Genomic DNA, 15,863 nt, shown 5'->3' with positions numbered 1-15,863 from the left:
GTACCTCAGAATGTCACCATATTTGGGGACACAGCCTTCAAGCAGGTGAGCAAGTCGAAGACACCCACTCTGACTGGTGTCTTTATGAGAGGAAGGAACATAGACACACGAAGGTATCCCAGGAGGAATGACCACCTGAGGGCACATGGGAAGGGGACCACCCTGCAAGCAAAGAGAGAGGCCCCAGAACAAAACCTAAACTGTGGACACCAACATCTGGATCTTGGACTTCTAGCCTCTAGGGCTGTGACAAAATTAATTTGTACTGTTTAAGCCACCCAGTTTACAGTATTGTGTTATGGCAGCCCAAGCAAACTATTACATCCCCTATCTCAAGACCAAGTGTTAAATTAAGAGCATCCTCATGTCTAAATGTGTGTGTGAGACCTACAGACTAGAACTTTCTACTGTGTTTATACCTCCAGAGAAGCAGGGCTGTGTGGAGGTGGAGACGACATGGAGGGGAATGGAGAAGCATTCCAGATATAAGCCCTTAGCATGTGGTAAGTACGCTACAGTGATACCCTCAGAGAGCGTTCCCATTTCAGTAGAGAAACCAAAGAAGCACAGGCAGCATTAAGGTGACACAGAGGGAAAAATCCTACAAACATCAACCCAGCAGGCTGCCTTCACTGACCCCAGCAAGTTAAGTCTCCCGTGGTCCCTGGGCTGCTTCTTCACAGCACCTATCACAATTAGAATTAATTTTTGGTTCATTATTAAGTTTCTGTCTACATTAACATGCTGGACAGTAAGGGCAGTTTACTGTCCTTGAGAGCAGAGACTGTCTTGAGTTGTTCACCACCACTTGGCACGTATTTGTTGAATGAATGAATGAATGTTACCAGCAACCACTAGCTAAGATGATACCAAAAGAAAATAATACAGGTGATGAAATGAATGAATCAGTGAATGAAAAAGTGAATCAATGAGCACTGATTGGATGCATATGTTTCAAATGTGTAATAAATGCTTCCAAAATTTAGTTCTATTGGATTTCATGCCAGTGATTACTTAAGAGGAGATCTCTCCCTCGGAGTACTTTGGTAATTGCACCTTTCTGATGGGCTCTTCAGGTTTAAGAATGTGCATTGTGAATCATTTGGCAAATCTGTAAAAGAATGCTAAATATATATGTGTATGCATGTACGCACGCACACACACACACATTCACTTCACACAAACATACATACGTATCTATTTCATACATCACCACTAGTCTCATGTTTGACTCAACATGAGACTTTGGTCATATATAAAACCTCCCAAGGGCAGAGTCCCAGTCCACACACCCGCAACCCTAGATCAATCCCCAGGGCCCATGTACACTCAATATGCAATAAAGTCATATGAGACCTCTGAGTAATGGGGATGTTTTAGTTCAAAGTCATGAACAAAGGCAGGTCCCACAATTCAGAGGCTTCACATCCCTGAGTAAGGATCACATTTTTATTCGGGCTGGACCACTTGTCTTAGCACCAGTTTCCAAACCTTTGCCAGGTCTGGAAGATCTGGAAGGAGAGATTGCTAAGGACCAATAATTCATATGCACATCTCTTGAAGGTTGAATACATTATTCCCAGGTTATTTCTTTCCAGGTTTTTGTGAACTAGGTTAAATACTGCAACAGTCTTAATTAGAAAATCCCAAATCTTGTATCTTGAAAAGTCAGCAATCTGGGTATAAAAAAACCAACAAGGCATGGTCAATTTTACTTCCGTGTTTACACCATGGTCTGTTCCCACTCCTGGCTGAGGGCTGGAATCCCCCTTCTGGGAAGGTCCAGAAGGCTCCAGGGTCATGGAAGCTGTTCCGTCTTTCCTTTCTGTCCTTATTGGATTGGTGTCTGGCTACCACAGTCATCATCAAGCGTTTGGATTGCCTTCTTGAACTGACCGCCTAAATCGCAGGTCTGGGTTTGACACAGAAAAGAGAGGTTAGCCCAGACACACACTTCCCCATCTCTACAACAGAAAGACCAAATTGGCCTTCAAGATCCCACAGCTGCTCAGGCTTCCTTGCCTCCTCCTTTAAAGTTTCTTCAGTTCTCCCCCTTGAACTCCCACTGCTGGGTGCCATCAGTAAATGCTATCCCACAATGACGAGTGGGCGCTTTGTTTCCTCGGCAGCATTCGTTCCCCTTCTGGCATCAGCCACAGATCTTCTCTGGGAAGCCACCCTTCCCCATTCTTCCTCCCTATGGTCTGTAGGGTTGCACACCTCATCTATCTACAGAGAGGCCTGTGACTCGAATCTGGGCAAGAAATCATCCTGTTTTCATGGCCACAGCAATTGGTTAATGCATGGGCACATCACCCAGTCAGACCCGAGAGACATAATGAGAATTCTGGGTCTCTCGCTGTTTCCCACCAGACTGGAATCTGAGAAAATACTAGAAGCTGACAAAGCCTTTTTGCAATTATGAGGAAGAGCATCTTTGAAGAAAGGAGCTAACATGAGAAAGAACTGAACAGGAAGAAACCAAGTTCTGGCGACATACCGAAAACTCCAGCTTCTGAAAACACCTAAAACACAAATTATTCTTAGATTTTCTGCTGAAGCTAGTTTGGGTCAGTTCTTATAATTGAAAGAGTAAGTGGTACATGAGCATATCTGACCCTCTGTCTGGAGATATATCATCTGGATAAACTAGGTCTTCTTCAACATCTGTTCAAATACTCACTATGAGTAGCATCATGTTCCCTGACATGCAAAGGGTCTGGTTGCTGAAAAAGAAGAAAACAGGCAGGCTCATCACCGGAAAAGAATGTAGACCCTGGGTCCTGTCGCATAGTTGGTAAGACTTGTGAGCCCCCACCGGATTATGACCAAGGATGAGTCCTAGAAACATGGAACATGTTCTGCTTTGTAGGGACAGAGATTTCATTCATTCATTCATTTTACAGATATTTACTGAGCATCTACAATATGCCAGGTAATATATTAGGACCTAGAGCTACAAGGGTACAGACTTGATCCCTGCCTTCATAGGATTTAGAGTTGGACCTTTAGATCCCTTACCTACATTGTGCTGACAGTATTAATTCACACAAATAGTAAATGACAAGTGGTGGTCTCTTCTGACAAGACCCAAACCTATAAAACTAGTGGCATTGGAATGAAGGTGGGTTTACTCTTTGTTTGTATACTCCAGGATACCAAGGAAGCCAGGAAGTGCTTCAGACTTAGGGCAGAGTCTCAGGCATCTCTTGGTAGGAATAAAATTGGTAAAATCTTCATGATATGGCAAAATCTATTAACATTATCGTGTTCATGCCCTGTGGCCAAAATACTCACATAAAATAATTATAACAAAAATGTTTCATTACATACAGTTTTTAGTATTAAAAAAGAAAAAACCTGGAAAGAAGCCAAATGTCCAAATTGTACAGTTTGAAACAATGTCCAAGATATAGTACTTAGTGGGGAGGGACGGGAAGTTATGACACCATGTGTATAGCACATCGTCACTTTTATAATAAATACAAAAACAAAACGTTAGTAGATGCATGTATGTTTGCAGAAGCCTAGGGGAAAAGATATGGAAGACTACACTGAACCATTAGTACAGTGGAGAGAGATTTCAGGGCACTCTTCATCTCAGTGGGATATACCTCTGCATGACTGGGTTCTAGAAAAGACATGTGCAGCTCCGTGAGGGCCTTTGTGATGTTCACACAAAAACCAGGGACCTAGAGCAAGGCCAAGCATGGCAAGTGTTCAGTAATGAATATTATCTGTTAAATTAAAAAATACAGAAATGTTTAAACATAGCAAGTGAAGTGTCCCTGAGTGATTCTAGTTCTGTGATGCACTTTTCATAGGGGGGCAAATCTGTGTCACGTGGATCCCAAGGCAGCCTCCAGCCTCACCTCCACGCCTCTCCTTTCTGATGTGCATGAGCTGGCGTTTGCTCTCTTCTCCATATCCTGCAACTTGGTCAGTTTTTCTATCAGGAACATTTTATCTTTGCCCTCCTGCCGAGAAGGAAAACAAAAATTTATGGAGGATGGATGATGGTGTGAAATTGAGAAGCAAACGATGGAACAGAGGTTGATTTTTAGGCAGGTAGGGCCCCAGTTGTTGCATGGAGACTGCTGCCATGTTTCCTCTTGATGAAAGAGAAGAAATATTTCACAGCAGTGTTATTAACCCATAGCCTTCCTGAACTGTAATATTTTCCTCTAAAGCAATTCTCCTGGCAGGCTTGCATAGCAGCCTCCTCAAGCCTGCTGCTGGAAGCAGCATACATGCCGTTGTCTGAAGGCCCGGGACAAAGGGCCTGTTATGTCCCCCTTTTTGGCTGCCTTCTGCCTGAGAACCCTGTCTGGACTCCCAGCATTACCAGAGTCTGCCCTGACTCCCTTTTAAGATGATGCATCCAAATTATCCCTAACCCTAGTATCCATAAATATGCCCTTGTTGGAAATAGGGTCTTTGCAGATGTAATAAAAAGAAGGATTTGGGGATGAGATCATTCTAGATGAGGATGAACCTAAATCCAATGACAAGTCCTTAGAAGAAGAGGAGAAACAGACACACAGAGAACAGCCTTTGTAAAGCTGGAGGCAGAAGAGATAGGAGCTATGAAGCCCCAAGCCAAGAAGAGCCAAGCTCAGCCAGAAGCTCGGATGCAGGCATGGAACAGACCCTCCCTTGGAACTTCAGAAGGAACCAACCCGGCCAACCCTGATTTGGGACTTATAGCCTCCAGAACTGCGAGACAATAAATTTCTGTTGTTGTAAGTCACCAAGTTTGTGGTAATTTGTTACGGCAGCCCTAAGAAATGAAAACCCTAGGGCACCAGCTCATCGTTTTGAAAGCTGGTAAATAAAGGGAAAGAATCATGCATTTATTTTGCCTTTCCTCTATGACCTGTATTTCAAGGTAACCAAACACTGAATGAGCAAAAACTTTCTATAGAAGAATTCCAGCTGATATATGTTGATGAAATTCTAGAATTAGAATCACTATTGGTAGTCCCTTCTAGGCGATACTCATCAAAGGCTGCTGAATCCATTAGGCAAAAGGCTGATGAGGAGCTTTGTGATGTCTGGGTCAAGCTAACAGAGCATGGACCACTGAACTCTCCTAATAAAAGACATTTTAGGTCTCAAGGTGATTCCATAGCATCATCTATGAAATATTCTGGCTAAAAAGTTGAATCTGAATCTAATCAGGCCTCCAAATCTCATCACCAGTTTCCAGGAAATGAAAAGAGAAACATGTTAAAACCACCGCAGGGCTGCCAATCAGATCTATCCAGAATGTGGGGACTACTATAAGACAAACAGCTTGGTTTCTTCATCAATAAATGGCAGGAGAAGAGAGCAGGGGGTGAACAGTTATAGATAAAAAAAGAAACATTAAGTGATGTATTGACCAAATGCTGTATGTGGCACTTTTTCAAATCCTGATTTGGACAACCATACAACAAAAAGACATTTCATGGGATGATTGGGAAAATTTGATCATTGACGGGATTTGAGATGATAGTAAGGAATCCCTAAGTTTTCCTTTAGGTGTGATGATGGCACTGTGGTTATGTTTTTAAAAAGTCTGTATCACTTAGGCATATAGAAGTTTTTATGGATAAAATGGTACATAGTCTAGTATTTGTTTTAAAATAATCCAGAGATTTGTGAAGGGGCAGTGCAGATGAAATAAGCATGAAAATGTTGATGGTTGTTGGCACCGGGTGGTGGGCAGGTGGTGGGGGTTCACTGTTCATTTGGAAGTTTCCATTATAAATTGTTTAAAAAGTAGGGGGAAAGAAGAGAGGGGTCCAACAGGACTTACATTAATGATCTGTTCATGGAGCAGTCTGATCATGATCTTCCTTCCCTCTGTGATCTGCCAGTAAAGATAGGTGATGATTCTGCAAGAGAAGGAAAGAATGGCAGACATTAGTGCCAATGTTTCGCAGGCTCCAAACTAACTGGGGGCAAAGGAATGGACACATTTGCTTGCAAACAGATCTTGACCCAGCAGTGTTCCTGCAAAGGTGGGTGCCGGTGAGTTACAGGTGAAACACATGAGAACAATGGTTCTCAACCTGGCTGCACACGGAATCACCAGAGACGTGGAAAAAAGACTCATGCCACGGCCCCTCCTCAGATCAACTAATTGAGCTTCTCTGGGCATGGGGCCAGACATCAGTATTTTAAAAAATAAACATGATTCTAATGTGCAGCTAGAATTTGTGAATCTGGATGGTGTTGTTCAAACTTCAGGGTGGTACAGATTTCCTGGAAATTTGTTAAAATCCAGCTGATCCTGCAGGACTGGGGTAGGACCTGAGAGTCTGCATTTGTAACAAGCTCCCCAATGAATTAGAAGATTGATGGAGCAAGGCACTAGGAGAACTCACCGTTTTAAGGAGGCCAGTGGCAACCCAGTTTGGGGAAGGGAGGGCCTGAGCAGGAGCCAGGAGACTCGGGTCTATCTCCTCTCTCCTTAACAGGCTCTGCAGCCTGGAACCTGTCTCTGCAGGTCACCCATCTCTCTAAGCCTTGCCACTTCCATCTGGAAAACTGAGGAGTTGCCCTACAGTCGACATCAGCTGGCTCCACCAGTCTGTGTTTGGGACCTGGGTCTCTATATGAGGAGCTGCAATCTTAAACGCCATCAGGGCTGGGCTTCTGAAGAGGGAGAGCGTCAGTTTCATTCAGACGACTGCATCGGCCAACTGTTTATGCAAGAGCATAAGCCCGGTCTGGGCAGATCTTCTGCTTTTTCACAAGAAGTCAGAAATAGATCTCTTTTTATTTGAAAACAAAAGCACCCTCTCCTACTCATCAATAATGCTCAACCCCTTTTAACATAAACAGTCTCAGAAAGAATCACGTGTTATTTTCCTAAGCATCCTCAAATCCAGTTTTTTTAGTTTTGTTTTCATGTTGTTTCCTAAGAGGGGGCAGAAGTATTGCTTTCTTCATAAAACAGGCACACATGCACACACAAACGAGAACAAGAAGATATTAAATAACTTCCTAAAAAGTCCAAGGGCAGAGTCAGGATCATGCCAAACACTAAGCTATGCAGTAGCCCTTTGCCTTCCAAGCGAACATCCCTAGGACAGTCCGCAGTTCGTGTTAATGAAGTGTTTTCCCCAGTAGCTTCCTAAGGAGCCCCACTTACAACACAATGAGGGTAAGGATGAAAAAAAAGTGCACACTTCCAATGAGGTTCTGGTAGATCCAAACAACCCACAGGTAGCTGGGCCTTTTGCTTAGGGTGTCAATCCAGCTGTAGATGGAGTGAATGAAGAAGGGCAGACCTCGAAATGGGCCACAGTTCGCTGAAGGTTTCAATCTGGTAAAACAAGGGACAGAAAAAATCTCCCATGTGAGAATCAGGATTAGTTTATTCTATAATCGGTGTCCTTTCTGGGCTCTGGATCTGGAACCAGTGATTCTTGCCCCACCCACACTCTGCTCCCAAAGGAAACCTACTCGCTCATAGCCTCAGCTGCTATGTGTTATACTCATGGCCAGCACTTGGAGGACTGGCTCTCAGACTGAGGTATCATCTGATCCAACGGGAGCCAGTCCAAAGAGCATGCAATGACCTCTGTGGTATCCTGGCTCAAAGTAATGAACGAGGTGATCAGGTTCTGTTTCATGGGAACTTGAACTAAAAAATACAAAGAGGGAACCTGTCATCTATGGAAGCTGAAGTTGCAGTAATGGTGCCACATGCAGTCAGCAGTATGAACAAGCAGAAACTAGAGAGAAACAAGGAACGGGTTCTAAAGAGAGAGAAAAGAGTAGGTGTAGAGAGAGAAGCAAGGGTATCATGAAACAGTAGCCTGCTCTAAGCCACTTGGGTTCCTGATGGCTCCAGTTCCACACACTTCTACACATATCCCTCCCTCCCTCTCTCCCTCCTTCCCTCCCTCCATCCATTCCTTCCATTTCATTCCATTCCTTCCATTTCATTCATCCATTCTTTCCATTTCCTTCCTTCCTTCCTTCCATTTCATTCAATTCCTTCCATTTCATTCAATTCCTTCCATTTCATTCATTCATTCAATTCCTTCCATTACATTTGATTCATCCATTCCTTCCATTTCATTCAATTCTTCCATTTCATTGAACTCATTCCAATTCACTCACTCATTCCATTTCATTCAAATCCTTCCATTTGATTCCTTCCATTTCATTCATTCAGTCATTCCATTTCATTCATTCCTTCCATTCATTCATTCATTCATTCTACAAAGGTTTATTACACTTGTACCAGGCATTGTGCGACACTAAGCCCTGGGGATTCCACAGTAAACAGACAGACATGGTCCCTGCCCTCTCAGGTTTACATTTTAGTGGAAAAGATGCACAACCAAAGATGGATAATTATGCAGCTAAAGATTCAAAGGAAGGCACTTCTGATTGTGAACTGTGGAACGAAGACAAGAAACTGCTCTGAGAGAAGAGGTAGCACTGACAGTAGACCAGGATGGTCACGAAATCAGGTCTTGGAGATGACTTCTGAGTGAGAAGCAGAGGCTGGAAAGAAGGCCACCAAACTAATGGAGTGGGGAGAGCATTTCAAGCCAAGGACCCCACCTGGTGTGGGGAGGGGCTCTCAGGGCCCCAGGAATGGAGCAAGAGCTGTGGCCCTTGGGTAGGAAGGAGCCACAGGGGGTGTGGCTGAAGTGGTAGGAGGGAGCCAGCTCACACAGGGCCTTTCGGTTCACTTTGCTGAAGCTCAGTCCTTGCTGTGGAGAACCGGCCTCTCCCCACTCTAGGCAGCGTCAGTATTTCCAGGGAGAGAGGAATCTGTGGTCACCGTGACTGTGAGCACCAATGGTGGTGGCCAAGCTAGGCTATGCCTCCTCCCTTGGTTGCAGTGTCTGCTTGTCACCAAGGGAACTGGGGCAGCACTGTATTAAGTATGTCTTTTTACTGTGATGTTGACACTTTCCCTCTGTCAAGCTCTCACACTCTTGAGCCACTAATTCACCTGCTCTAATCGCCCAAGGCCAGGTACCAGACAAGCCCAGACAGCCTCTACATCCCAGAGTTCACTGAAATTATTCAAATTAGTCAGTCCTACGCCTGCTTACCTTGCCTCACTGGTTCCTTCCCAGGGAAACCACAAAAAAGGCTCTTACTCACATTTGCTCCTCACTCCCTCTGCCTCCTGCCCAAACCCAGTGCTTCCCCATGCGGCTCCCTATGGTGCGGTCTCCCTGCTTCTGTTCTGATCTAGGAGTATAACGGGGTATCTTTTTCATGGAAGTTGTCTCTGATCTACTGGTCTTGCTGTACCTGGATGATAATAAAACTGCAGAAATGGTTTATTCTAGAATTAGAGTGTCCTTTCTGGGCTCTGGACCTGGAATGTAATAAAATAATAAATACCTTTTAAAACACTTACGCACCCCATCTTAAAACCTCACCACAAGGCAGCCATGTCCTACCTCCAGATGGTGATGGCCAGAGTACACAGGACCCCGGTGAAGGATGGGAAAAAGAGCAAGAAGATGAAGAAAGTCATCATCTGTGAGGCCCGCCAGGCTTTGCTTGGAGGCTGAAAATTCATTATCAGGCTGATCTGAAGAAAGAGTGACAGCCACCCACCATGTGTGGCCCAAAGAGCAGATGAGGGGCCCAGCCATGCACCACCTCCTGATCCCTCCCCACCCCCTCCCCAACCCCCAATGCCAGCCACCACGAGGTCACACTTGACTCTCAGCAAAGCAAACTGGTTCCAACTTCAGACTGACTCACATTTTTGACGTAAAACATGATGAAAAGAGTAATCATTTGGATAAAGGGCAGCAGAGGGCAGAAGAAGGTTCCAATCCTATGAGGGAGACAGAGTGAGTGTCAGAGGTCAGGGAAACATGGAGACACAGAGTGGGGAGTGGGGAGTGGGGGCAGAGCAGATTTGGGGTGTGGAAGGGACACATGGTGCTGTGGGCTGAATCATGTCCCTACAAAATTCATATGCCGGAGTCCTAACCACCAGGACCACAGAATGTGACTGTATTTAGAAACAGAGCCTTTTCAAGAGGTGATTGGGATACAATAAGGTCACTAGGGTGGTTCCTCACCCAATCTGACTGGCATCCTTAAAAGAAGAGAAGAGGACACAGATATACCAGAGGGAAGGCCACGTGGGGACCCAGGGAGAAGACAGCCATCTACAGGCTAAGGACAGAGGCCTCAGGAAAAAGCAACCTTGCCCACACCTTGATCTTGAGCTTCTAGGCCCTAGAATCGTGAGAACATAAATGTGTGTTGTTTAAGCCCCCAGGTCTGCTTTGGCCACCCTAACGATGAACACAGAGGAAGACTGCTTCCACCTCTGCAAACCAGGGAAATCCCGCCAGACCCAGTGTCCTCAGCGGCTCTCTTCCCAGACCTGGAAAAGAGATTGTGAAGGGCCCCACCCGCACAGCCAGATGGCCTTCAGCAAGCCCTGCCCCAGCTGTCCCACATGGGGGGCATGGGCCCCTCCCTCTCCAGGGCACTGAGATCCTGCAGCGGCAGGCACTGGACTGCACGGAGTCACAAATGAGGATATTTCCTCTTCAACCCCTCAGTGCTCCTGAGTGCCAAAAGAAGAAAACATCAGTTTGGTGCTAAAATGTCTTTGATGCCTAACTCTTGCCAACCTCCCAATTTTTTAAAAAAAGGAGCAGACTTAAGATTGAGAGCCTTGGCAGACAGCAGCATCTAGCTAGAATTTAACAACTGTGACATTATTGATTTTATTTTTCAAGTTACTCGCAATTTCTGCCAATAACACTGGTTTTACACTGATGATTGTAAAATAGATTCCTTTGAACATGTATTAAATACCAAAAAAAGGCAAACAATTTAAAAGATAGTATTAAGTAGAAAACAACACAGGCGATGTGTGGCATGCCCACCAATCAGCAGGCTGGTGTGCTGAAGTTCGAGAGGCACTTTCCTCTCCTCTTCTCTGCCTCCACCCCTGACGTGCACTCCTTTTCTGTCATTATGTTACCTCCTTTCAAAGCTCACCATCAAAGGCAATATTCTCCTAAACCCTACGGGAGGTTAAATCTTAAATTGCCACAGTGGAAAGAAAAGGAATATGAGTTTGAAATTGTGCTTATTTACAATATGTTAACAAAAACTTTAAAGGCCCAGTAATAATAATGGCCATCTTTGAATGTAACTTTTCCCTTGCTGCTAACATTTCCTTTTGGAAGGTTCATCAAACAGTCAGTGGCATGAGGACTCAGGGTTCAAAAACCTGGCCGAAGTAAGCACTCGGTACAGGGAGCTTTAGGATTATTACCTTAGATGATGTATACACATTAGTTATTAAAAAAACAAAAAGCGTAAGAGTGCTCATACATACCATATTAACTAGCAATTCCCCTTCTGGATATATATGTAAAAGAACTGAAAGCAGGGTCTCAAAGAGATATTTGCACACCCACTCTCATAGCAGCATTATTCACAAGAGCCGAGAAGTAGAGGCAACCCAGCTGTCTATCCATGGATGAAAGGACAGACAAAAATGTGGTATACAGATTAACAGAATATCATTTAGCCTTAGAAAGTAAGGAAATACTGATACATGCCACAACATGGATGCACCTAAGAACACTATACTAAGGGAAATAAGGGTTTATTTGTCTCAAACAGACAAACACTATACGATTACACTTATATGAGGTATCTAGAATAAACCCAGAGAAACAGAAAGTAGACTGGTGGTCACCAGGGGCTGGGGGAGGGGGAAATTAGCAGTTGTTTAATGGGTACAGAGCTTTAGTTTTACAAGAGGGAAAAGAGTTCTGGAGACCTGTGCACAACAATGTACACCACTGAACTGTACATTAAGAAATGGTTGAGATGGCAAATAATATGTATTTTTTTTCACCACAATTTGAAAAAAAGAGTGCTCATAAGGGGAACAACAGCCATAATATCAAAATCCCCACTTAGGAAACATTTCTGAGTCAGGTTCTCATAAGTACTTAGCATGTAGGTTTCACATTAAATCCTCACCTACACTCTTTGAAGTAGGTAAGTGAGAAAGCAGGCCAGGTCATAAGGAAACTAACGGCACAAGGGCAAAGGGAAATGGGAAACCGATGTTGGGGAAACAATAGACCAAAGTGAGAACTGTGGCAAGCCGGAAATGCTCATCCCAGCTCAAGGCCCAGCCAACTGTTACCATGCTGGGAGATGGTCTACGTCGTTCCTTTTTTTTTTGGCAAGAAGTGAGAAATTTTAAATTTTATGTGATTTTTACATATTGGTGGTTAATTCATATTTTTAGAGGAAGTGCTGTGTGGGACAAGCAGAACACACCTGTAGGCTGGATATGATCTAGGGGCCTTGAGGGCCTCAAGGTTGGGATCCCTGCTCTGTGTTGATTCTTGCCTGAAGTCCTCAAGGCCTCATAAAGGGAGAGAACAGTCCGCGACATAAAACATGGTTCTCAGGTTGGCTGGATTTGCTATCATCCATGCAGCTTTGAGAACAACAGATTCTGGGGCTCTCCACAGCTGTGCAGGAACCACTGGGCAGAAAGAAGATTCTCAAAACTTACCACACGAGAGTTTGTGGATAAATCAGCTCTAGGACGTTCCTGGCAATGTCAAACTCCTGTAGGCCACGGCTCATGACAAACCGCATCCCAATGATTCTGTGAAAACGTACTGAGTTTAGTACCCAAACCATCAACTCCCTCCTTCAAAAGATTCCTTACAATCAACACAGGAGACCCTCACCAATTTGAAATAAAGCCATAAACTCCCTTGCAAATTTTTCACAAGTTCCGAGTATAAGCATTGGAAAATGGAATTAGCAGAATGCATTCAAATGGGGGTACCACTAAGTTAAAAAATGCTAGAGATTAAATTATCCCACCTATTAGTTAAATACCTAATTAATTATAAGTCAATGATAGATATTATTTAAACCATCCCATCTATTATCTCGTGTGTATAATCCTTTGCTTGCTAAAATTTTTTTCAGGGACCAGCACCTCTCAACCCAAATAATCTGAAAAACCTGTCAGTTTTTGGTTACTGCTATCAAATTAATAGTGTTTCTGTTTTCTAAATCCACAAGGAAAAAATCAAGATCTCTGTTTTCTCAGAGGAAATGTGAGACCACTCTGTATTCTTCATACAGTGGAGCTGCCAGTAAAAAATTACTGTCAAAAAAACACTTTCTCACCTTTATGTCCAGACCCAGGACAGAGGCTGGAATAAAGTAGAGCTTGGGCAGCCTGAGGAAATCTGACATTCCCTCTACCTCTGGGGAAAGAATCAGCCTTATGATTCATATCACTATTACTAGGGCAGCTTGCAGAACTATGTAAATGTCTAATAAGGAATGAGATGATCATCATGTTATTAAAAAATAAACAAATAAATAAAGAGGACAACACATAGACCAATGACAACACTGCCTTAATTCTATATATCTGGGTCTAAAATAAAAGTTCGTACATTAATTCAATTCAGTTAGATGAATCAAGAGATAAACCTGTATGCAGTGGCATGGAAAGATGCCAAAGCATAGTGATAAGATGAACAATCCACAATGATTTTGCAGTGTGACCCCATTTTTGTCTTTGACAGTTATATAGTGTATATGGGATACACACACACACACACATACAAAGCAGTATGTGCGTAGAAAAATCTGGAGGGATATACACTATAATATTAAAATTATCTACAGTATTGAAGATCTCAAATGGCTCTCAGTTTCTGCATTTTATTTCTAGAACTTTTTTTTTTTTTGAAGAGAAGATTGTAAAGGGCTAACTGAACCAAATGGACTTTGACAACAAGACTATCAGGTCAAAGTGAAACTTCAGATAATTCAAAAGAAATCAATATCCTAAGGGACAACAGGCAGACTTAAAACAATGTTAAAGCATGTAAGGGACCCATACTTCCTGCTTAGCCAAGATCATGGCTCTGGTTACAACCTCAGGTACTAATTACTTAAGACGGACAAATACCTCCTCAGGAACTCCCCCAGGAAGGAATCAGCTAAAGAGAACACGAAATCCATCAGAAGGAGCCGGTATATTTCCTGGCCAATGAGGGTTTCCCAACACTGAAAGGTTAAACAAGAATCAGGATGTGGGAAGGGGCTGTTGTCTCTCCTCAATTCTGTTCCTGGCAACCTGGACTCATTAGGACAAGGCTGGTGGCTCAGTCTGTCCCTGTAAACCCAGGAAAGCAGACACACTCTAGGCAGAAACTCACCATTTGCCTGTTGGTTTTCAAGGATGTTTATCCCTTTCTGTGCTCCCCCCTTTCCCTATTAAGGCTTGCTCTCTACACATACCCAAATGTTCCCTTCTCACTATCTCTCCTCTTAAAACTTTTCATCTCTATCCTGTACCCTCTGGATTCCACATCTCAGCTAGTGAGAGCAGACGGTGTCGATGACTCATAATGCCTCCACTCTTTTTGCTTATTAACCTTATGAAAAATCAATTAATAGCTGCTTGACTAGGAAAGTGGCCTAGAGATTTAGCAGGCTGGCATAAACTAGAAGGCTGAATTAGTTTATGAAACAATTCCCACTGAAGGAAGTCAGTGCTATTTTGAGCAGATGGACTAGGAGCTTTTAGGTTTGGTTAAAGAGGAGAGCGAAGTTTTGGGTGCATGGCCAAAGGATGGATGGATAAATGGACGGATAGACAGGTGGATGGAATGGATAAATGGATGGACACAAGGACAGAAGGGTAACATGACACCTGATCTAATTTCATGAGCAGAACCTCTTAAGAAACTTGCAACTCAATTCCTTCCTGGTGGTCAAAGTTCATGAAAGCAAACATAAGGCAGAACAGCATGGAAATCTTACCTCTTCGCCAGCCAGGGCCACAATGTTGAGCCAATAGTAACAAAGAATTCCAATGATGGATATTTTCAGAAAGATGTTTCTAAGTAACAGAAGAGGAAACAAATGTCATTACCCTCCAGGGCAGTCAGGAATGCTGTTTGCTAATATTTCTTTTTGGGCACGACTGAAATTCCCGCCCTGCCCTGTGGTTGGAACGGGGCTCTATGGCTAGTTCTGCTAGATGAGCCGTGAGCCGAAGTGATGTGTGTCATTTTGTGTCATTTCTAGGCTGGAGCACTTAAATGCCCCTGAGACTTTCCAGAACTCATTGTCTTCCCTTTGGAAAGGCCATCAGCAATATTTAAGACGGTTGTTGCTCTCTCAGCCTGGATCCCTGCATGACTGACACAAGCAAACCTTCCTCGCCAACCCCCAATGGACATGTAGCATGAGCAAGAAAGAGACCTTGGTGTCTTAAGGCCCTGAGATCCGGGGGAGGGGAGATGTTGGTCACTGCAGTGGAACCTAATTGATTTTGACTGATATACCCTCCTTTGGTGCATGACCAAACTATTTGATTTCATTTCTCATTGTAATAAATGTATGTACTTTCATTAGGTACTGACCATGGACAGTACATTGTGCTAAGAATTTTACTGAATCATCCCTTTTAATTTTTACAATTCTATCATCAGGCAGATAATATTTTATACCTATTTTACTGATGAGGAAACTGAAGCTCAGAGAGATGGAATAATGTGTCCAAGGTCATGCAGCTTGTCAGAGGTATGACAAAGATTCAAACTGAGGGACATCTGACTTCAGTGTCTGAGCTCTTAAACCCAGTCACTCTGCCTAAATTGCTACCTGCTGGTTTTAATAAGGCTTCGGCATCTGTGTGCCAAAAATCATGTGCCACTAGACCAGTGATTCTCAAAGTGTGGTTGTCCCAGACCAGCAGCATTAGCATCATCTATAACTTGCTAGAAAGGTGAATTTTCAGGCTCTGCTCCAGATTCACTGACTCAGAAACCTTGGGGATAAAGCCAAGCAAT

At 43.6% G+C, this 15,863-nt stretch overlaps 1 protein-coding gene across 3 annotated transcripts in view; it reads right to left on the bottom strand.

Annotated features, from left to right (window-relative positions):
* Positions 1 to 1,296: 1,296 nt before the first annotated feature.
* TMC5 (transmembrane channel like 5) overlaps positions 1,297 to 15,863 on the bottom strand; it is a 50,851-nt gene continuing 36,284 nt past the window's right edge. For 2 of the 3 annotated variants that reach the window (XM_036917081.2, XM_036917085.2), the window contains 10 exons: positions 14,830 to 14,908; positions 13,973 to 14,070; positions 12,545 to 12,640; positions 9,736 to 9,811; positions 9,426 to 9,559; positions 7,142 to 7,315; positions 5,801 to 5,879; positions 3,873 to 3,977; positions 2,684 to 2,726; positions 1,297 to 1,912 (listed from right to left, as the gene is read on the bottom strand). In XM_036917081.2, coding sequence (XP_036772976.2) covers positions 1,866 to 1,912; positions 2,684 to 2,726; positions 3,873 to 3,977; positions 5,801 to 5,879; positions 7,142 to 7,315; positions 9,426 to 9,559; positions 9,736 to 9,811; positions 12,545 to 12,640; positions 13,973 to 14,070; positions 14,830 to 14,908 — 931 coding nt within the window. In that variant the 3' untranslated portion in view covers positions 1,297 to 1,865. Of the gene's footprint in view, positions 1,913 to 2,683; positions 2,727 to 3,871; positions 3,978 to 5,800; positions 5,880 to 7,141; positions 7,316 to 9,425; positions 9,560 to 9,735; positions 9,812 to 12,544; positions 12,641 to 13,972; positions 14,071 to 14,829; positions 14,909 to 15,863 lie in introns of those variants that run through there. The other variant, XM_036917084.2, reaches the window with a different exon arrangement.

Source organism: Manis pentadactyla, chromosome 10 (assembly GCF_030020395.1).
Source record: "Manis pentadactyla isolate mManPen7 chromosome 10, mManPen7.hap1, whole genome shotgun sequence".
NCBI lineage: Eukaryota > Metazoa > Chordata > Mammalia > Pholidota > Manidae > Manis > Manis pentadactyla.
The sequence above is the reverse complement of the archived record's forward strand: the minus strand, read 5'-3'. Positions and strand labels throughout refer to the sequence as shown.